The 23,376-nt window shown below is 40.2% G+C and overlaps 1 protein-coding gene across 1 annotated transcript in view; it reads left to right on the top strand.

The window, feature by feature from the left end:
- The window catches only part of HDAC10 (histone deacetylase 10), a 35,222-nt gene extending 14,217 nt beyond the window's left edge, over window positions 1-21,005 (top strand). The window contains 9 exon segments of the mRNA XM_054022525.1: window positions 1,375-1,442; window positions 4,223-4,511; window positions 5,414-5,504; window positions 7,230-7,315; window positions 8,216-8,269; window positions 14,883-14,967; window positions 15,554-15,739; window positions 17,510-17,669; window positions 19,062-21,005. Of these exon segments, the coding sequence (XP_053878500.1) occupies window positions 1,375-1,442; window positions 4,223-4,511; window positions 5,414-5,504; window positions 7,230-7,315; window positions 8,216-8,269; window positions 14,883-14,967; window positions 15,554-15,739; window positions 17,510-17,669; window positions 19,062-19,087 (1,045 nt within the window). The 3' untranslated portion in view covers window positions 19,088-21,005.
- Window positions 21,006-23,376: the final 2,371 nt, after the last annotated feature.

Here is a 23,376-nt window from a genome sequence, read left to right as displayed (position 1 = left end):
GAATGCATTATTTTTCTGACTCTGATCACTCCCACTTCAAAATGATCAATTTATTTCTGGTTTTGTTTTCCTTTTCTGGGATTATTTCCAATTTAAGATTAAAATCTGAATGAACTCAGGAGGGGAATTTTTTTTACTATCTCTATCCTTAAACCTCATTTCTGTATAGACATCCACATCAGTCAAAGCTGAACTCATAATGCTGTGAGTGGCCATATCAAATAACAACAGCCAGTGGGGGCGAGCTATGAATGCACACAACATCTTGTCATTCATCTAGATTGTAATATCTTTGGGGCAGCAACTGTCTCTTTACTTACTGTTTGAATGACACTCAGCCAAGGGTGCTGGAACAGGGGGGGCCAGGGGCCGATGGCCCCATCACTTAAAGGTGGGAGGGATGTGGGAGGGGGCAGAGAGAAGCGAGCAGGAGGTGGGACCTCGGGGGGAAGAGGCGGTGTCAGGGAAGGGACAGTGAGAGAGTTCGGGGGGAAGGACAGAGGCTCGGGGGGGGAAGGGGTGGCGTGAAGGGGTGGGGTCACGGTTCAGTTGCTGGTGGTCCCCCCACCTTCCGTCGCCCCTTCATCCAGCACAGCGGGGACCAGGGCTCTGGATGAGGCTTGTAAATGCTACTGTAATATACTTACATAGCAATAATAATATGAAAAATGACCTATTGCTTCCAACACAATGAAATAGCAAAGGATATATCGCTCTTTTCTTAGGTCCCAAACCTGTGTTGCATTTGCTCCTTGTGCCTGCACAGAGCCCCACTGACTTCAAGAGGGGTCCACAAGTGTGTGCATGGATAGATGTGATTGCAGGATTGATGTCTTAATCTGCTGAAGCAATGGAAAGATGCAAGACAACAGGTGAAATCCTGGCCTCATTGAAGGCAGTGGCAGTTTTGCTACTGACATCTTGAGGGGCAGGATTTCACTCAACAGTGTATAAGTGTATGCACTTCCAAGGTACTGAAAGAGATGGAAAGCAATGTGTTCATGTAATGGAACACTAAAGTGTATTATACTGTTCAGCCTCTAGGTGGCACTGTGAGAGAAATACCTTATTCAAGCTAACCTCAGCTGTACTTGCTGGCAGAGCATTAAAGGATGGTATAGTGAACACATCTGGTGTGTCTCTTGCTCACAAGCAAGCTCTGTACTCAGTTGATAGCTGGCACAGGACCATAACACTACACATTCCCTTTCATTTTCTGTGACTGACACTTGCAAGTAAGCCTTCCAAGTAACATGCCCTTCTCTTTGTTTTTCTAGCCAAGACTTCAGAAACGGAGTCTTATGTTTAGCTTGGCAAGTAACTTTCCCTATATTTTCATCTGAACTGATGATGCTAATCACTTATCTTTTGTAGTGCTGTTGAGTCTATACAAAATGTGAGAGCTGCACATAAACCATACTGGAAATGTTTGATGTATGAAGGTAATTGCTCTTCTGTTTCTTTTTGCTAATGTGGTTGATAAATGTGATACATACTTGAACTCTAGAAAAGATTTATAATTAATATCCATAGGTTCAAATAACCTATATACTTCATGAGAGCACTGTGAGGGATCGTTATTCAGGGCCAGATTCTTTGCTGGTGTAATTTGGCATAGCTCAGAAGAACATTGGTCTGACCCCAAGTGGCCATTCCTATGTTCTGTCTAGTTCAATATCCTGTCTTCCAACAGTGGCCAATGCCAGATGCTTCAGTGGGAATGGACAGAACAGGGCAATTATCAAGTGATTCATCACTTGTCGTCCAGCCCCAGCATTTGGCAGTCAGAAACTTAGGGACGCCCTAAGCATGGAGTTGTATCCTTGACCATCTTGGCTAATAGCCATTGATGGACCTATCCTCCATGAACTTATCTAATTCTTTTTTGAACCTTATTATAGTTTTGGCCTCATAACGTCCTGTTTCACAGGTTGAATGTACGTTGTGTGAAAAAGTACTTTCATTTGTTTGTTTTAAACCTGATGCCTATTAATTTCATTGGGTGACCTCTTATTCTTGTGTTATGTGAAGGGGTAAATAACACTCCCTAACTCACTTTCTCCACACCAGTTATGATTTTATAGACCTCTATCACATCTCCCACTTAGTCGTCTCTTTTCCAAGCTGAACAGTCCTAGTCTTATTAATCTCTCCTCATATGGATGCTGTTCCATACCCCTAATCATTTTTGTTGCCCTTCTCTGTACCTTTTCCAATTCCAATATATCTTTTTTGAGATGGGGTGATCAGAACTGTATGCAGTATTTAAGGTGGGGGTGTACTTTGGATTTATACAGTGGCATTATGATATTTACTGTCTTATTAGTAAGGCTGCGAGTCTGTCATGGAGGTCACGGATTCTGTTACTTTAGTGATCTCTGTGACTTCTGCAGCGACTGGTGCTGGCTTAGGGGCTACCCAACCCAGGCAACCCCTGGGCCAGCAGCAGCAGTTTGGAGGTGTGAGAGGGGATTCAGGGCTAGGGGCAGGGGGTTGGGTGGTGCTTACCTCGGGGCGGGAGACTCCCCAGCTCCCACTGACATGGCCCTGCCGCTCCTAGGCGGCGGAAGGACCAGGGGGCTCCGTGCGATGCCCGCACCCATAGGCCCTGCCCCTGCAGCTCCCATTAGCTGCGGTTCCTGGCCAATGGGAGCTGCGCAGCCGGCGCTTGTGGCAGGAGCAGCACGTGAAGCCCCCTGGCTCCTCTGCCGCCTAGGAGCTGCAGGGACACACGGAGCCAGATAGTGAGCCCCTGACAGCCCTGCCAACCGTCCCCCAGCACCAGCGGGGTCCTGGGCCACCTTGCTCAGCACCCGTGGTGCCCCCAGACCGCCCTCCCACCCTTGAGCACCTGCAGCCGCTTGCCCAAGTTTTAGTTAGGGATATATAGTAAAAGTCATGGACAGGTCATGGGCCGTGAATTTTTGTTTACTGCCCGTGACCTGTCCAGGACTTTTACTAAAAATACCCATGACTAAAACATAGCCTTACTTGTTAGCTATCCTTTTCCTAATGGTTCCTAACATTCTGTTAGCCTTTTTGACTGCCGCTGCACATTGAGTGGATGTTTTCAGAGAACTGTCCATAATGACTCCAAGATCTCTTTCTTGAGTGGTAACAGGTAATTTAGACCCCATCATTTTGTATGTGTAGTTGGGATTATGTTTTCCAATGTGCATTACTTTGCATTTATCACTAAGACAAGTGATACATTTATCAACATTGAATTACATCTTGGTTGGAAGTGCTAATATGTATGACGGGATGCACAATCAGTATCTGGTGCCCAGTGAGCAAAGGGTTAATCTTTGCTCAGCTTCCTCCTCCCTTTGTATGCTTGCTCAGATTGGCCGCTTGAGAGACAGAGGGGCATAGGATGCTTTTGTGAGGGTTTGGCACCAGTGTCATAAGTCTGGGTTAAATCTCATGCTGAGGAGTATTGTGTGTTCTTTTTCTGTTTATGTTAATTTATTTTGCTTTCTTCTTACAACTACTAATGATACTCCTTGAGACAAAAAAACATGCTAACTGCCACTAGTTTTCATTTTGCTGAATCATTCTACCAATTGAGAATATAAAAGCGGTACATGTTCTGAAAAATATTCCTTCCATGTTGTTTATTTCGTTCCTTCTACTGTGGTCCATCCCAGCTAATGGTACACATTGTAGGCTTTTTTTTAATTGAGGTGGTGGGTAAAAGCATCATATTTAGGATTCTAATCTCTTGAGATTTACAGCGATATTCCCAGTAATGTTTATGCTTTTATTCAAATAGTGGTACCTGAAGGATGAGTATACCTTTAGGCCCCAATCCTGCAAACACTTACACATGTGCGTAACTCAGTGCAATTAACTCAGTTAAGCTGATTAGGGCCTCAAAGAATACGGAACAATTTATTTTACACTGTAACTAAAATCTTTTAGAAACAGCTTTATTTGCTCATCTTTCATTTTAACTAAAGGAAAGTTGAAGCCATATTTTTATGAAAATGAACACAGTAATGCCAAATATCACTTCTGAAAATTACATATTCTTTGTAGCATAAATGTTTTAAATCAGCACCTGAAAATATATATTTGCACCTGCCAGGCAAATGCACCCCGCTATGGTAAATAAATACAATTACTGAACATGTTAATATGTAAACATTTTTAGTGCCCAGGAATTACACTTGTGTTTTATGGATACTTGTGAAACTAAAAACTACATTTTTTTTTCTAGAAGCAACTCCTTTACACAATCTTAGCACCAAATCACAACAGATGATGGAGGCTGAGCTAATTCAAACTAGTACACATCCCACAGCAAAGCAAGCGGTTGGGACAACTAACAGTGATGAAGCCATCAAAACAGACCGGTTTTTGGAATCACACATGAAAAAAATTCTCTTTCCAGTGCCTCCTGTTAAAACAGCAGCAGCAATTGTCTCTAAAGCTGATGCACATTTGCTACCAATATATGTTCAAGTGGAGATGGAAATGAATGCACAAGAACTGAAAACTCTCGTCAGGTTGGCTTTATTTATGTGGCTATCAACTTAATGTTGCGGAGAGGGGGCATGGTATAGTGATTTAACCACAGGTCTGGAAACCAGTGATGCTTGTCTTCTAATCCTAGTTCTCTGATACTAACTTTCTCTTTGGCCGTGGCCTTCCTTAATCTCTGCCTCAGTTTCCCCATCTGCAAAATGCAGTAAATGATATTTACCTCCCAAGCTTTGTAGAGCTTGTCAGAACATTTGTGACTAAAAATAATTTAATCAAATATGCTCTTTTTTTCAAAACTGAAACATTTTGCAGAAACATACCGATTTCAATGAAGTTTGCAGTAGGAAGTTTTCTGAGGGCCAGGGCTCTCTGTTCACTTAAAATAAATAAATAAATTAATGGAGATATCCTATCTCTGGAAGGGACCTTGAAAGGTCATCGAGTCCAGCCCCAAGCCTTCACTAGCAGGACCAAGTACTGATTTTTGCCCCAGATCCCTAAGTGGCCCCCTCAATGATTCAGCACTCACCCTTGGGTTTAGCAAGCCAATGCTCAAACCACTGAGCTATCCCTCCTCCCTCTGACCAGAGAGAGATAGATGGAGACCTGAATTGAAAACCTGAGCTTTTCAATCCATAAACAACTGTTCTGACACAATTCTGTTTTGGAAAGTGTCCCAAAGGGGTTTGTGGAGTGAAATCAAAGTTCAAGATCTCAAAAATTGTCATGAAACAAAATTGTCATCCTCTGACCACCTCTAGTTCTTTGAGGACGAATGTGTAGCACCTACATAATGCTTTAGAAACATTTAGTAATTAACATTACTACTGAAAAGCACCCTATAACTATACTATTCAGAATATAACAGATTATTATTCATAACCCAATTTTTAATTACGGTAGTTTTAAAAAACTTATTTTACAGTGCATTTGATGCGGAACTTGTGAAGGAAGAGAAAGCTTTACTCTCTCTTCAGAATGTGCTGGCTGTCCTAGATAAAATACTAAAGAAAAAGGTAATATTAACTGCCTTGATTGTGTTCTATGTTTCTTCTGCTCTTTTATTTGTTCTTCAGTGTTAGCTCAATATTAGTTATGTCTTTTCCTATCCTGCTAGTCTCCGCCAGATTGTAGCTATGTTAAAATTGTGTCTACTTACTAAAGTAAATGTGAAAGATGAGAAAATATATATGAACAACATCTTACTTCAGTAATTTTTTTGATTGTGTTTGATCAAGATTGTGCCCTGCCTTTATGTGAGCACGGGCATGTGAGGGAGCAAGAATCCCCCTTGTGCATTAGGCCTACCCAGATCATTGCTCTGACTCTTAAGGGAGTGCAGAGGGCTGTGCGCTAGATGCTTCATGCAAAACTGGGAGGGGAGAAGGTAGAGCCATGGCTATGCAAATGGAGTATGTTCCACCCCATAAAGGAGCGTCACAAATTATTCCTTTCCCAGTGCACATTGGAAGTAATTTTGCCTTTTGATCCTACTATTAGGGCAGTGCAGTTACACATCATCCCTTATTATGGGTTGCATGTTAAATGCGCAGTTTAGCCCTTTTATTATTATTTTTGTTGATGTCTGAATAACAGTTTACTCAGAACTGAGCTTTTCTGTATGTTTAACTCTCCCGCGAAGCAATAATCCTGTTTGTTTTGTTTAAAACATCACAGTATATTGCCACAAAAATTAATGTGATAGCCCAAATTCAGTGTGATGATTTCACTGCAGGATCAGGAACTAAGGAAAGATTATATTTAAACACAAATATCATCAACAATTAGCAAGTGTGACCAGAAGAATTACAAATAACAAGCGAAACATAAATGAGTTTGCATTTTGTCATTGTACAATTGCAAACTTTCTCTCTGGATGAATGTCTCATTCTAAAGTACAGTACTTGTCAGAAAAGTAACTGTCAAAATGACCCCTTTGTACTCAACAGGTCTGCTTCCCGCTGTTGATATTTAGAGTCATTTTTGCAGATGTTGGTGGGAAAAGCAAGTTTTAAGATGTCTGCTAACATTACAGACCCCATGCAGCTCTGGGAGAGGGAGCTGGATTCTACAACAGTCAAGAGAACTAATAACTGAATTGCAGTTGGAGAACCTTTATTGTTCAAAATCCAAAGAGTTCCCATTTTGACTTTCAGATTCTAGGCTGAGCTTGCCATGCTGGGAATTGGGAAACCCTTGTTTTACTCCATAGCAGCTGAAGACATGACACAGATGTTAGCTAATTAATCCTTGCAGGGGGTAGGTATTGTACAGATAGGGAGACAGGAAGGTGAAGTGACTTGGCCAAGATCACAATGACAGTGACAGTTGGAACTCAGGACAGCCTGATTCCCAGACCAGTGTTTGTTCCTCCTGAGCAGTGCCTACTTGTAAATTGAGCAAATTTGATCTGTAAGTCATTGAGAGACAATAAATACGGAACCCCATGGTGCCGATTTACAGAGTCACTTTTCAGCATAGAACAACACTTCTAAAAAAGTTGCCAAACAGAGCAACTATGTAGCATAACAACCAAACACATTCTCTTTGCAGGTAGTGGACCACAAAGACTTTTACCAAATCTTGTTAAGCTACATCATTAATGTTCCTTTCACACAGCTGTAGCTTTGTTTGCATTTATATATAATATATAGACAAAAACAGGTTCAATTGGTACAAATTTAAAAAATGGTATGGTATAGGATTTATTATGATTTATTAATACATATTTTTATTTTTAGGTGTGCAATGGAATTGCAGAATCATCTGTGGCTTCTGTTTCTACTACCTTTGCACTAAAGCACTGCTTTGATTTTGGATTACAAAGGTGAGCTATGCTCATTGCATATGGAGCTCTCTTATAAAATTTGAAAATGTGATACAAGTTCATAAACTAGAACGGGCCGCCATAAAAACGTTTCATTTGCCTCTGTAATGAAACATCACCTCGCTATATATAGCATTGCCTATACCAGTGGTTCCCAAACTTGTTCCGCTGCTTGTGCAGGGAAAGCCCGTGGCAGGCCGGGGCGGCTTGTTTACCTGCCGTGTCCACAGGTTCAGCCTATCGTGGCTCCCAGTGGCTGTGGTTTGCTGCTCCAGGCCAATGGGGGCATCAGGAAGCGGCGCAGGCCGAGGGACGTACTGGCCGCTGCTTCCAGCAGCTCCCAGTGGCCTGGAGCAGCGAACCGCGGCCACTGGGAGCTGCGATCGGCCGAACCTGCAGACGCGGCAGGTAAACAAACCGGCCCGGCCCGCCAGGGTATTTCCCTGCACAAGCGACAGAACAAGTTTGGGAACCACTGGCCTATACTAAATATAGGCAACCCTGTAAATGTGACCATAAAGCTATCTAGTTATCAAAGGCAAAACTCAAAATTTTAAGGGTGATTGTTAAATAACAGTTTTTCTAACTCTGTTTTTTGATTGCCTAAGTCCCCATTATTTTTATCAGCCTGTTGTTTTCTTAGTTTTTTTGTCCTGAACTGCCATAAACCCATAAGCTATCCCACTGTTTTTATATTGCTAATAGATCAAATTCAGGGCAGACCCACAGTCGTTTATTATGTTTTCTGGATTGAATTCTCTTTCACACATGTAAACCCCTTAGCCAAATGGCCACATTTTCTCTTGTACTGATTACTTAATTGCACTGCATGTTTTTAAAAGTTAGACACTTATAAGTGCGTGCGCGCACACACGCATGATTATTCTTTGTGTTCTGTAGAGTGCTCTGCATAGTTGTTGGAGACATGGATCTTGAACTCGACTTAGATGACGGGTAAGGTTTTCCATTAATTTCAGGATCAGAGGATCATTTATAAATGATTCTAGGTGCACATATGTCTGAGGAAACTTGCATTAAATGACTACCCAAGCCCCCAATAAACATTAGTTGTTTAATGGAGTTGATTACCTAATAAAGTTGGGGCAGAATTGTACTCAGTATGTTTAGGGATATTTTGGGATGGTCTCTAAAGACAGAAGGTTGCCTTATAAGGCTTGTCTCATGTAGGTTTTGCTGTAGATTTAAAGTATAATCCTTTTCGATATTATTGAAAATTGAGATTGAAATGACAGGCTATTTAAAAAAGGATCTAAAAAAGAGCAATATGTGATAAAAGGTATTGCTGTTAATCACAGGTATTTTATTTAAGTCACTAAGAGCCCAGCACAGGTGAATGTGATGGTGGGGGGAGGGCGCAAAATATCTTCTGCGTTCCCAATCATGTGCCCCTGCACAGGGGCCAGATATGCTCCCAGTCCTTGTCTAAGGTAATGCCACCTCCAGGCTGGAACAACAGTGAAACTAGCATCAACAAAGGGTCAGACCATTGTCATGCCCTCTTGAACAGCCAATAGAACTAGCGCCATGTTTAGGAACTATATGATGCATGCTGTAAAAGAGGTAGCAAGGGTCGTCTTGCCCATGCTCATCTAGAGCCCTAGACTCAATGGGTCTCTATGCTGTTCTCTAGATCTGCATGGGGAGAGAGCAAGGAGAGGGCATGCATACATCATTTCCCACCCAGCTCTGCGGTTTATCAAAAAATGTCTATAATATCTTTTCCTTGGAGGTCTCTCCATGGCTTGGACCCCTCTTTGAGGGGGTTCTCTAGTCAGCCATGAGGAATGGAAAGCTACTGGGGCACAGAACGGCTGCAGAGATACAAGACCTCCCTGCTGCTGGCCCTGGTCCACCGGTGTTCCCCACAGGATCCATGTGTGTCACAGGGGACACAAGATTTCCTCCATCTGAGTCACCTCCAATGGGTTTTACCATGGGGGCTGGGGGTTTTCTTGGAAATCCCAGCAGAGCAATGGCTCAGATTCTCAAAGGTATTTAGACTTCCACTGAAATCAATGATTGAAATTCAGTTGATTTCAGTGGAAGCTAGGAGCCTAAGTATCTTTGAGGATCTGGGCTAATATGGCTACACATGCTCATCACAGAGCTGTCCCTTAAAGACACAGTATATTCCAAAATGTATACAAAATACCATGTAGGACTTGAATTTGCTAAACAGTATCAAACTACCTCAGTATTAGAACCTAACATGGAAGGCAAATTTCTTGTTATTTGTACAGATGTAGGCATATTGTGTTGGTACAGTATCTAGCACAATTGGGTCTTAATTAATAATAATGCTATATAGAGGTTTGTGGGGCAAGTCAATTGTGACATTCAACTCATAAACTTTACATGATCACGATGGTCCCCCTCGCCCACCCACTCCTGTAATAGACACCTAACCTCTGGCTGAGTTACTGAAGTTCTCAAATCAGAGTTTAAAGACTTCAAGATTACAGAGAATTCACCATTTACACTAGTTTAAACCTGCAAGTGACCCGTGCCCCAGGCTGCAGAGGAAGGCAAAAACCCCCAGGGTCTCAGCCAATCTGACAAGGGGAAAATTCCTTCCTGACCCCAAATATGGCGATCAGTTAGATGCTGATCATGGGGGCAAGACCCACCAGGCAGATACCTGGGAAATAATTCTCTGTTAGTAACTCAGAGCCCTCCCCATCTAGTGTCCTGTCTCTGGTCATTGGGGATTTTTGCTACTGGCAGTCACCAGTGGGCCACATGCCATCATAGGCAGTCCCACCGTGTCATCCCTTCTATACATTTGTCAAGTTCAGTCTTGAAGCCAGTTTGGTTTTTTGCCCCACTTCTCCCGTTGGAAGGCTGTTCTACAACTTCCCTCCTCTTATGGTTAGAAACCTTTGCCTAATTTTGAGCCTAAACTTGTTAGTCAGTTTATATCCATTTGTTCTTGTGTCCACATGAGGGCTTAATTTAAATAATTCTTCCCCCTCCTTGGTATTTATCCCTCTGATGTATTTATACAGAGCAATCGTATCTTCCCTTAAGGTAGGTTTTCCATTCCTTGGATTATCCTAGTAGCCCTTCTCTGTACTTGTTTCAATTTGAATTCATCTTTCTGAAACCCTGGAGACCTGAATTGCACACAGTATTCCAGATGAAGTCTCACCAGTGCCTTATATAATGATACTAATACTTCCTGTCTCTACTGGAAATACCTCACCTGATGCATCCTAGGTCTGCATTAGCCTTTTTCATGGACACATCACGCTCATGGTTCGTAGTCATCCTGTGATCAACCAATACATCCAGGTCTTTCTCCTTCTCTGTCACTTCCAACTGGTAAGTCCCCAGCTTATAGCAAAAATTCTTGTTGTTAGTCCCTAAATACATGATCTTGCACTTTGCACTATTAAATTTCATCCTGTTTCTATTACTCCAGTTTACAAGGTCATCCAGATCTTCTTTTAGGATATTCCAGTCCTCCTCCATATTGTCAATACCTCACAAATTTGTGTCATCCACAAATTTTATTAGCACACTCTCACTTTTTGTGCCAAGGTCAGTAATAAAAATGCTAAATAAGATTGGTCCCAAGACCGATCCCCGAAGAACTCCACTAGTAACCTCCCTCAAGCCTGACAGTTCATTTTTCAATTTGAACTGTTGTAGTCCCCCCTTAAACCAGTTCCTTGCACCTTTCAGTGCTCATATGAATCAATAATTTCCCACATGTAACTGTATCAAATGCCTTACTGAAATCCAGGTTGTGACGGGTTGGATCACAGAAACCCCCTTGGGAGCTGCCACCTGATGTGCAAAAGACTACCTCTGCTCCTGTTTTCCCTGCCAGCTCAGGACTTCAGCACCCTGTCTTGCTGAGCCAGACACCCCCGTCTGGCTCCAGACACAGACCCAGTGTCTGAATCCCTTGTCCCAAAGCTGCAAGTTTACATGAAAACAGCTCACAGAAGTGTGCTTGTCTCTAGCACTCAGATGCCCAACTCCCAATGGGGTCTAATCCCAAATAAATCCTTTTTACCCTGTATAAAGCTTATGCAGGGCAAACTCATAAATTGTTCGCCCTCTATAACATCGATAGAGAGATATGCGCAGTTATTTGCTCCCCCAGGTATTAATACATACTCTGAGTAAATTACTAAATAAAAAGTGATTTTATTAAATACAGACAGTAGGATTTAAGTGGTTCCAAGTAGTAACAGACAGAACAAAGTAAGTCACCAAGCAAAATAAAATAAAATGCGCATATCTATGCCTAATCAAACTGAATACAGATAATCTCACCCTCAGAGATGCTTCAGTAAGTTTTTTCTCAGACTGGACACCTTCCAGGCCTGGGCACAATTCTTTCCCCTGGTACAGCTCTTGTTGCAGCTCAGGTGATAGCTAGGGGATTCTTCATGATGGCTCCTCCCCCTCTCTGTTCTCTTCCACCCCTTTATATATCTTTTGCATAAGGCGGGAACCCTTTGTCCCCCTGGGTTTCCACCCCCCCTCACTGGAAAAGCACCAGGTTAAAGATGGATTCCAGTTCAGGTGACATGATCACATGTCACTGCAAGACTTCATTACTCACTTGCCAGCAAACACATATACAGGAAGACTCACAGGTAAATACAGCCATCTGCAGACAATAGGAGTCATCAAGATTCCAAACCATCCTTAATGGCCCACACTTTACATAATTACAATAGGCCCTCAGAGTTATGTTTTATATTTCTAGTTTTAGATACAAGAGTGGTACATTTCTACAAATTGGATGATCACACTCAGTAGATTATGAGCTTTGTAATGATACCTTACCAAGAGACCTTTTGCATGAAGCATATCTCAGTTACATTATATTCACTTATATTTTTATAAAACCATAAAGACTGCACAACGTCACACAGGTAGATTAGATCTATTACATTTCCTTTGTCTAAAAAAATCAGTTATCTTTTCAAAGAAGGGGATCTGGTTGGTCTGGCACAATCCATCTTTTGTAAAACCATAATGTATTTTATCCCAATTACCATTCACCTGTGTCCTTAACTACTTTCTTTTTCAAAATTTGTTCCAAAGATCTTGCACACAATTAAGGTCAAACTAACAGGACTGTAGTGTCCTGGATCACTTTTTTCCTCCTTCTTAAAAATAGGAACTATATTAGCAATTCTCTAGTCATAGGGTACAACCCCCAAGTTTACAGATTCATTCAAAATATTTGTTATTGGACTTGCAATTTCATGTGCCAGCTCCTTTGATGTTCTTGGATGGAGATTATCCGGGCTCCCCAATTTAGTCCTATTAAAATGTATGAGTTTTGACTTCCACCTCGGATGTGGTAATTTCTACCTCCATATCCTCATTGTCATTAGCCACCCTGCCACTACCCCTAAGCTCTTCATTACCCTTATTAAAAACTCAGGCAAAGTATTTGTTTAGGTGTTGGGCTAGAAAGATAATCTTTAATCTCCACCCCATCCTCAGTGCTTAACGGTCCCACTTCTACTTTCCTTCTTTTCTTCTTATTTATATGGCTATAGAACCTTTTACTGTTGGTTTTAATTCCCTTTGCAAGGTCCAACTCTGCTTGGCTTTTTGGAGTTCTCACTTTATCCCTACACTTCCTTACCTCCAAAAGGCTAGCTTTCCTTGCTGATCCCTCCCCTCTTCCATTCCTAGTAGGCTTTTCCGCTTTCTCTTAATCACCTGTTTGAGATGCTTGCTCATCCTGCTTGGTCTGCCACTCTTCCCTACAAATGTTTTCCCCTTGCTAGGGATGCAGGCTTCAGATAGTTTCTGCAAATATGACTTAAAGTAATTCCAAGCCTCCTTCACCTTCAAATCCTTGAGTTCTTCAGTTCAGTCCACTTCCTTAGCACACTCTCACCTTAATTGTTTAAAGTTAGTTTTTGAAATCAAAGGCCCTTGTTGCAGATCTGTTTTTGTTTATCCTTGCATTTAAACAGAATTAGCTCATGATCATTCAAACCAAGGTTGTCCTCTACAACCAGCTCTTCTATGAGGTCCTCACTACTCACGAATATCAAATCTAAAATGGCATCACCTCTTGTTGCTTCAGCTACTAGTTGGTGAAGAAATCAGTGAACTATCACATTCAGGAAAATCTGGCCCTACTATTATTGGTAGCACTTGTCCTCCAAACTATATATTGGAAGTTAAAGTATCTCATAATCACACAATTTCCAGTACTATTTATTTCATTAAAGAGGTCTCTAGCCATATCCAAATTGTATCCTGGTGGTGTAGTAAACCCCAAGCACTAACCCAGGGGAACTTCTAGAAGCTTTCTTCCCCAAAGTGATTTTGTTACAAACAGACTACCTTATCCATTCCATCACTTCTAATTTCTTTACAGTCTATCTTATCATTTAATATACAGTGCTACTCCACCACCATTGTCTTTATTTTTCTTTCCTGAACAGCACATACTCTTCAATACCTGTACTCCAGTCATGTCTACAATTCTACCATGTTTCTGTTATCCCTATAATATCTGGTTTCACTTCCTGCACCAATAGTTCTAGTTCCTCCATTTTGTTACCCGGGCTCCCTGCATTGGTATACAAACATCTTAATTGTTGCTGCTTGGCTTCCCCCACATTCCTCGCCCGATTGGGTACGGTCATTCTACTGCCAGTATCACCTATCTGACTGGTATCAGCACTATTCTTCCTCTTAATGTACATTGTCGTACCCACTGCTGTTCCTTTCTCCATTCCTGTATCCTTTCTTACTTGATTTTCCTCCCTCTCAGTGTTAAAATCAAGTGTGGAAATTACATGAGCATCTCCCCTAAGTTGCTAGTTTAAAGCTCTTTTAATGAGTTGTGCCAACCTCCATCCTAGAAGTCTATTTTCCTCCCTACTCAGGTGGAGTCCATCCCATGAGAACAGTCCTCTCTCCATGAATGCCTCCCAGTGGTCAAACATCCCAAAGTTTGCACCACGTATAGCACCACTGCCTGAGCCATCTGATCATAAGCTTATATTGCCTTCGTTCTCCTCCTCTAGTAATAGGGAGAATCCCACTGAAGATCATCTGAGCCTCCATTTCCTTAAGCATCTTTCCCAACCTGACATAGTCACCCAGTTTTGCTACTGTGAAAGTAGTTATTTCTTTATTGCATACTATGAAAATGTGCTTACTAATCATATGTGGGGTGGGGGGAAGAAGAGTCAAAGGGACAATTCTTTATTGAAGGCCAACTTTACATATCAATATCCTACTTCTCCAGATCCTCTTTCCACTAAAAGTGACTTGACCATTATTTTCTTAGAAACTTTAATACAAAAAAATTACTTTATTGAGATTTCAGTTTTAACTGGTATTGACCTTTTTTAATCTTACTTGTCATAATTTAAACAAGGGACTACAATGATTCAGAAGTGTTTGCTGCCTAGATAAATTTACATAAGGGGCCACGAATATCATCCAAAGAATAATTTTTAATATCCACTTTCACTAATTTTAGTAGTATTATTTATTATCTCATTAGAAGTTGTTGATGAAATAGTGAAATGTATTTTTTAATCTACAGAAAAATACTTTTGATGAACATTTGCCAGAAACAACAAACTGAAAAGACTAACTCCAAATACCATATTTCTCTGAACTGGAAAGAGGTACATTAAAAAATTCTGGAAACCAAATAAGATAAAGGACATTTTTTTTCTTTTTTAACTAAGTTAGAATAGAATCAAGTATATTTACTAGTTCGTAAAACTGACAATAGTGTCTAAGATTATCAGTTTGATTCAAGTTTTTACTAATGAAATTGGGGGGGAAATTTCAAAGATACAAATGGGAGTTAGACATCTAACTGCCATTGGGCCTTTAAAAATCTCCCTCTTTATTTTTTTTCTCCATTTGTGTACAGTGCATCTTAGGTACCAAAGTTGTGACAGCTTGAAGCGGGTTAAAATGGCCTCTGACACCAGTCCTGGAGGGGTGGAGTTGTAATGAAAGGGGAGATGAATAATGCATACTGTGTAATTTATACAATGAATGACTCATATTAAAATAGGAACACTACATAGGATCTGACAAGTGTCCTGTTTCCAACAGTGATCTATTCTATAAATTTTTTGTAGTTCTTCTCCTTTATTTCTGTGTTTTGTTTATTTTTTTATAAAATCTCTGTTTTTTGGTTCATACAGGGATTTTGGAGTTTCACATAAATGTTAAACTGTTTTCTGTTTCTTGTTAAAGGATGCTGGAAGAAACAATTTCTTTTGTGCTGTACTTGGATTCATTCTTCCTGTAGCGTATAGCTATCAACCTGACTTAATGATAATAGTCATTGGACCAAACAGGAGCCTCGGTGTAAATGCGATTTCTCTGCTTACTTGTTTACTGCAAGGATTAGCTGAGTCTCGAATTCTTGTGGTAATACAGGTAAGAAGTTGTGCTAATCTTGATTATCCTAAAATCCTTTTAGCTGACAAAGAGAAACTATTCTATTAAGCACCTTGAGTAGAAGTAACAGTAGGCTGTCAGCATCCTCATTATCAGAGCCTCACCAGAATACATTGTGCTGGGAGATATTCAATTTTATTTGGCCAATTCCCTTTAAAATAACAAAAACAAAACATAGCAATATTAAAAAAAAAAAAAAAACTGTATAAAAGAAGCCTATATAATGGTAGGAACGTGTGTGTGGCCTAGTCCAAGTCACTAAAGATCAGATTTGTAAAGGTAGTTAGATGCCTAAAGATGCAGATAGGTGCCTACTGGAATTTTCAAAATCCCCTGTGCATTGAAATAATTGAGGGTTAGCTATTTTTGAAAATCTCGCTAGGCACCTGGTCTGTAAGCATCCAAATACCTTTACAGATGTGGCTCTTACTCTCTCTGCTCCAGATGTGTAAAACTGGAATAATACTGCTTTACTTACCACAAAGGTGTTATGCAGTTTAACTCTTTTTAAGATAATTGCATAGTAGGTGCTATTATAAGTACAAAGTAGTAGCAGAATTATATAGCAGGAAAGAAGCAAAGTGAACAAAAAGAAAAAGTGGAAATATAACAGGAGTACTTGGGGCACCTTAGAGTCTCTAAGGTGCCCCAAGTACTCCTGTTCTTTTCGCGGATACAGACTAACACGGCTGCTAATCTGAAACCTGGAAAATATAAGTTACCATGAATCCATTTACAGACTTACTGACAAGTACTTATGTGGGGTAAATGTACCATTTATTTATTGTTTTAATTTAATGAAATACATAAAATGGAATCTCTTTCTTGGAAACTGTCCCAGTTAGGGACATGCTATTTCTCAAGATTTCTATTAAGTGATCTTACCATACTTTATTCTACATTTCTCAAGCATTTTCTTTGAATTTACCGTGCTATGATATTTAAATTTTGTGAATTAAAATAATCTGTACATTGATATACAGTATACTGAAACATTTGTATATTTGTGCACACTGATTAGGAGCATGCAGCTGGGAAGAATTATTGGGAGTCTGAAGGGTAGCTTGAGAGATGAAAGAGAAGTTTAGATGGACATGTGAGCCTCTAATGAATGACTGAAACAAACAGATTTATTTTAACACTTAGCAGGTAGTTCCTATAATAAAAATGTTGAGATTTTATATGGTGTGCGTGGCCTAGAAGAACTAAAATCCATGTTATTCCTTTTCAATGAAATTCAGTAACATTATTGAAGAATGAAAATAATTGGCATGCTCTTCACCATTAATCACAATGACCACAGAAAATGCTTTCAGTGACTTTACAGCATTGATTTAAACTGTTAAAAGATCCCAGAAATTTTTTATAATGTCATGACTGGTCAAAGCAAAATAAATCACTGTTTATTAGTGATGGAAAATACAGTGATCTATGAAGTAAATAAGACCTATTTTTCTCCATTTTTTCCATCTTTAATTCTGTGCTATTTTTTTGTCTCATAAAAGAGTAATTGAGAGGTCATTTGTATTTGAGATAAATTAGTTTTATAGGCGTTCACAGTATGAATTCCTTCATTATCTGCTTCAACTCCTCCATTGGTAGTACTTTCAGACTTGAAAACTGAAAGTTACTCATTATTACTACTGATACTGTCAACTTCATTACAATAGGTTATTATAAAATATAGCATTTTGTTGTTGAAACGAATAGATGTTTGCTTCACCACAATATTTATTTTTTTAAAAATAGGACACAGAAATAAAACTAGTGCAAAGTGTGGCCAAAGCCTTATCGGGTGTTTCTACACCTGACTTTGGAGCCTACGCACCTGCTTCCCAAGAAAATGTACGTGAAATAAAACAATTAAAAGACCAACTTCAACAGGAATGGAAAATGCTTCGATGTTCAGGTAAGTAATCTGTTTGTAGTTCAGCTTCTTGGTGCAGTTAGCATGTTTCTGAAAAGGCTATAAACTTACTAAGGGTTCAGTTGTGTACCATTAAAGTCAATGGGAGTTTTTCCATTCACTTGAACGGGAGCAGGATCAAGATCTTAAATGCCTAGTGAGATCTGTCTTTCTGGTGTTCCCATCATTGAAGTAAGAAAGCGCTAAATTCAGTACCACAGTGGCTGCATAGAACATGGAATGCAGTCACTTCAAGTACTTAATGTTAAGCACTCACATTGAAAAGTAGTTTTCGTATCAAAATATTTTATATTAAGTGAACAATTAAGAGACACACAGACTCTGAATCTGTTAAACTTTTTCAGAATGTGGCTCAGAGTCTTCTATCATTTATTCATCTGTTTACCTATTCTCACATTAGTAGTCCCATTAAACTTCAGAGAGTCTACTCATGTACTCAGAGTTAAGCACATATATAAGTATTTGCAGAATCAGGGTCTGGGTTGGTACAGGACTCTGACTTTAGCAGGGAAATATGCTTTCAAACTTCTGGATCCAGAAAGCTTCCTCTTAGCCAATACATGTATGTTAGGGATAGGGCACACCATAATAACGTGTTTTATCCAGCAAGTGGGCGGTTATGTTAACGTTTTTGCTTATTTCTGTCAAGACAGAGAGATCCCACAATCATCTGCAAAGCAAAACGTAGCTTTTGGCAGTAGTGAATATAAAACCTGCCAAAAGCAAGTTACATAAATATTTGTCTTGGGTACAAGCTTAGGAAGACCCTTCCCACCTGTTGGTACTGGAATGTGGTAAACCAGAGATAAGGAAAGGTACAGAACAACAAGTTAAGAAACTGGTATGATCTGGTGGGTTGGATCTTAGGTAACATATAAAGTGCTTTAACTTGTAAAAAGCCATAACATAAAGGTAGTTTTGGGAAAATATCTTTTGAAGTGCACTTACTGGGCAAAGTGAATATGCTGGGAGATAAAAATTGCTTCCCGAAATGTCTCTTTTGCGTATTATACAATCTTGCTTTAGGCAGTAAACTGGCTGAGCTTGGTTATTTGGTCTCTTGAATATTTTTAATATGGAACCAGAACTGTAGTCAATCAGTTGGCTATATACTTTAAACACTCTCTACTAAATAACATTTTGTTTTGGAAGGGAGGGGAAAGGGAACAAGTTTAGACAAACAAAATTAAAAATGGGGATTCAAACACACACCCCCACATACACACACACACTCAAAAAAACCCTGCAGCTGTTTGTGGAAGTGGTTGAGATCATCTGACCAGCTCCTATAGACAGTAAAAATGTAATCTGGATTTTTGGGATTCTGCTGTGTAGCTTCACTAATAATTGTGCTTGTGTTTTTTCTCTTTGTAGTAAAGGACTGGATTTCTGGAAGCTGAGGTCACGTGACTACCTTTGGGCTCTATCATTTAACACATTTCATCATGACAGAAGGAAAAAGTGTGTTGTCACTTTTGGTTGTTTTCTTTTAAATCAATGAACAAAGAGATTATCAAGATATGGCCACAGCAAGAGCCATTCACAATTGTTTTATGACTTTTTTTATTAAATATTTTTGTTTAAAAGGGCCACATTTTCAGCTGAGAGCTCTTGCTGTGTGTCTGCAAAAGTGTGCCTGAGAGGAAAGTGATCAGGAACAGTCAGCATGGATTCACCAAGGGCAAGGTAGTCCTGACTAACCTAATTGCCTTCTATGACGAGATAACTGGCTCTGTGGATGAGGGGAAAGCAGTGGATGTGTTATTCCTTGACTTTAGCAAAGCTTTTGATACAGTCTCCCACAGTATTCTTGCCAGCAAGCTAAAGAAGTATGGGCTGGATGAATGGACTATAAGGTGGATAGAAAGCTGGCTAGATCGTCGGGCTCAACAGGTAGTGATCAATGGCTCCAGGTTTAGTTGACAGCTGGTATCAAGCGGAGTGCCTCAAGGGTCAGTCCTGGGGCCGGTTTTGTTCAATATCTTCATTAACGATCCGGAGAATGGCGTGGACTGCACCCTCAGCAAATTTGCAGATGACACTAAACTGGGAGGAATGGTAGATATGCTGGAGGGTAGGGATAGCATACAGAGGGACCTAGACAAATTAGAGGATTGGACCAAAAGAAATCTGATGAGGTTCAACAAGGACATGTGCAGAGTCCTGCACTTAGGATGGAAGAATCCCATGCACTGCTACAGACTAGGGACCAAATGGCTAGGCAGCAGTTCCCTAGAAAAGGACCTAGGGGTTACAGTGGACGAGAAGCTGGATATGAGTCGACAGTGTGCCCTTGTTGCCAAGAAAGCTAATGGCATTTTGGGTTGTATAAGTAGGGACATTGCCAGCAGATTGAGGGACGTGATCATTCCCCTCTGTTCAACATTGGTGAGGCCTCATCTGGAGTACTGTGTCCGGTTTTGGGCCCCACACTACAAGAAGGATGTGGAAAAATTGGCAAGAGTCCAGTGGAGGACAACAGAAATGATTAGGGGGCTGGAGCACATGACTTATGAGGAGAGGCTGAGGGAACAGGGATTGTTTAGTCTTCAGAAGAGAAGAATGAGGGGAGATTTGATAGCTGCTTTCAACTACCTGAAAGGGGGTTTCAAAGAGGATGGATCTAGACTGTTCTCAGTGGTACCCGATGACAAAACAAGGAGTAATGGTCTCAAGTTGCAGTGGGGGAGGTTTAGGTTGGATATTAGGAAAAACATTTTCAGTAGGAGGGTCGTGAAGCACTGGCTTTACCCTGACGGGCCAGGTGCCAAAGGTTGTCGACCCCTGCACTAAGCAGTATTATTAAATGGAGTGGTTTGAATAGCTAACACTGAAGTAGGATCTGTTTTGTTTCTTTTAAGATATTTACATAGGTGGTAGCTAGGTGAGCTGAGAAGAGTTTTGATTTGTTGATGTACTTCAAGTTGTATGACAGATTTCTACAGTAGGAGGGATGAGCTGGAGTGCCGATGAGAAGCGCAGTCAGGAAATGGACAACCAACCTAATTCTCAATTACTGAGGGACAATCTCCTCTCATTGATATATTTTGCTTTCCACAACCAAATCTCTGTACAACTTTTCATGAGTGATGTACCCATGTATTCGGATTCTAATACCTAAACTGTATTGTTAAATGTATTCACCTAAATTTGGGTTATTGCTGATCATGTACTCTATGTATCATATGACTTTTAAAAAACTAATTTTGTATTTGTGGATAATCTAAGAACTATACTCAGATGTACAGACATTCTTTTCCCAACCTATGTATTATATAATTTTTTTTAACATTAGTTTTAATAAAATGTTTAAATCTGTTGGTGCTGTTGAGGCTCAGCAAGGATTGACTAGGCATAGAGACTGGACTGAACCTAGTCTGCAGTTTGTGCAGACGCACCTATGCTAGGTGTAATCTAGCTATCTTGCTAAAATTAGCAGTGAGGAAATGCCAATGCAAGTTTCAGGTGGGCTACCAATGCAAGTACGTACCCAGTGGGACCAGGTGGGCTTATACATGCCACCATGTCCTCACTGCTATCTTAGCTATATTACAGCTAGTGCCGGTACATTTACATGAGCTGCAAATTACACCCTGGATAGCAATGTAGATGTAGCCTTAGAAGTAGTCCTGTCCAGGTCAGGCTTGAAGCACTGCTCTGCAAGCGTTGTACATGTTCAGTGGACTTTTCAGGCCAGCCTTTCTCATGAGCAGAAAGTTCCCTGTACAACAAAGTTAAAGGGAAAAAAAAAAAAGAAAAACAAGGCAGGGAGTGTTGCAGTGCTGGAGTAATGTGCCCTCCCTAATGTAACTAAAATTAATGTATAGATTCTAAAGCCAGAAGGGACCGCTGGGATTATGTAGTCTGACCCCGCTACCACACACACACACACGCATAACAAGGCCATAGAATTTCCACAAAATAATCCCTGTTTGAACTAAAGCATATCTTTTAGAAAAACATCCAATCTTGATTTTATGATTTCCAATGATGGAGAATCCACTACAACCTTTGGTAAATTGTTCCAATTATTAATTACTCTCGCTATTAAAATGTACATCTTATTTCTAATGAAGGCCTAGGGTACTGGGATTAATAGCTGCTTTGCTTCTGAACACTCCAGGAATGTTTTGGCAGAATACACCTGCTGTGTTGTTAAATGTGGCTGCCAACCTTGCATTCCACTGTTTTCAATGGAATGTTAATGGGCAAACACCTACATAGCAGTGAACAATCTGCTACAACAGTAGTGCTTCTTGATCAGCCTTGGTAGGGAATTAGTCCCAGGTACAGCATTGTTTTTTACTTTTGCTTTTAAATGCATGTTCTGCTAGGGATGTAATTTACCATATGAATTCTCTTGCTATACCCAGGAACTTTCTACATGAATTCCAAGGTTTGAATACCGTAAATTCTTTGTAGCTAGCTCATATTGAAACATGCATAATTTTAAAAAGAACAGGAGTACTTGTGGCACCTTAGAGACTAACAAATTTATTAGAGCATAAGCTTTTCGTGATATATATGTTTCACTCTATATGCATCCGAAGAAGTGGGTTGTAGCCCACGAAAGCTTATGCTCTAATAAATTTGTTAGTCTCTAAGGTGCCACAAGTACTCCTGTTCTTTTTGCGGATACAGACTAACACGGCTGCTACTCTGAAACCATAATTTTAAAAGTACTCTAGTCAAAGGGACTTTATGTTCTTCACTCTTCACTCCCCCAACTAACACTGGAAATTAGTAGGGTCTGTAAATGTTAAATGCAAGAAGTAATTAAAAGAAGAAATATCATATTTAAAAATAGAGCACTTTAACTACTAAGAACAGTTTTAAATGTTTCAAGCAATGGAGAGATTGTATATAGGAATATTAATATTTTATCTTGATAAAGCAACACGAACAAGGTGAACATTTGAAAATGAATAAGAATAGCCTACTTGTTAATCTGGTGACATAGTTCAGTTCTCAGCTTCAAAACTAATGCTTCTAGCACAATGAAATCAGAGTACACCTCTACCTCGATACAACGCTGTCCTCGGGAGCCAAAAAATCTTACCGTGTTATAGTTGAAACTTATATTGAACTTTTTTTGATCCACCAGATCCCGCCCCCCCAGAGCACTGCTTTACCGCAGTTATATCCGAATTCGTGTTATATCGGGTCGCGTTATATTGGGGTAGAGGTGTATTAATTCCAGGTTCTAATATAAAACAGTGTCTTTTTACTTCTCTACCAAGTCCATTCCTGTCACTTTGATTGAAATAAATGGTAAATATTTTATACATTAACTTCATCCTTAAAACACACATACTTACATGCTTAACTTGCTCAAGTCAGAGGTAAAGGTATCAAAAGCACCTAAGATGAGCCACAGAAGGAGGAGCCTTGCCAGCCATGGGAGCCCCAGCAAGTTTGGTCCCTGCTAAGGAGAAAGGAGCCGAACAGCCCCCAGAGATCCGGCTCCAGCTGTGTTTTATAGAAGTTTTGACAAATCTGCATAGATTTAACAAAACGTTTTGGTCCAGGGACTCAGCCTTTACTGAAAATTTCTGACTAGTTCTACTCATAAGTTACTTAGGCGCCTACAGCCCATTTAAAGTCAATGAGACTGAGACTTCTAAGTGCTTTTGAAAATTTTACCTAAAGTGATTACTCGCATGCTTAAAATTTAAGCATACACATGTGT

This window comes from Malaclemys terrapin, chromosome 1 (assembly GCF_027887155.1).
Source record: "Malaclemys terrapin pileata isolate rMalTer1 chromosome 1, rMalTer1.hap1, whole genome shotgun sequence".
Classification (NCBI taxonomy): domain Eukaryota; kingdom Metazoa; phylum Chordata; order Testudines; family Emydidae; genus Malaclemys; species Malaclemys terrapin.
The sequence above is the reverse complement of the archived record's forward strand: the minus strand, read 5'-3'. Positions and strand labels throughout refer to the sequence as shown.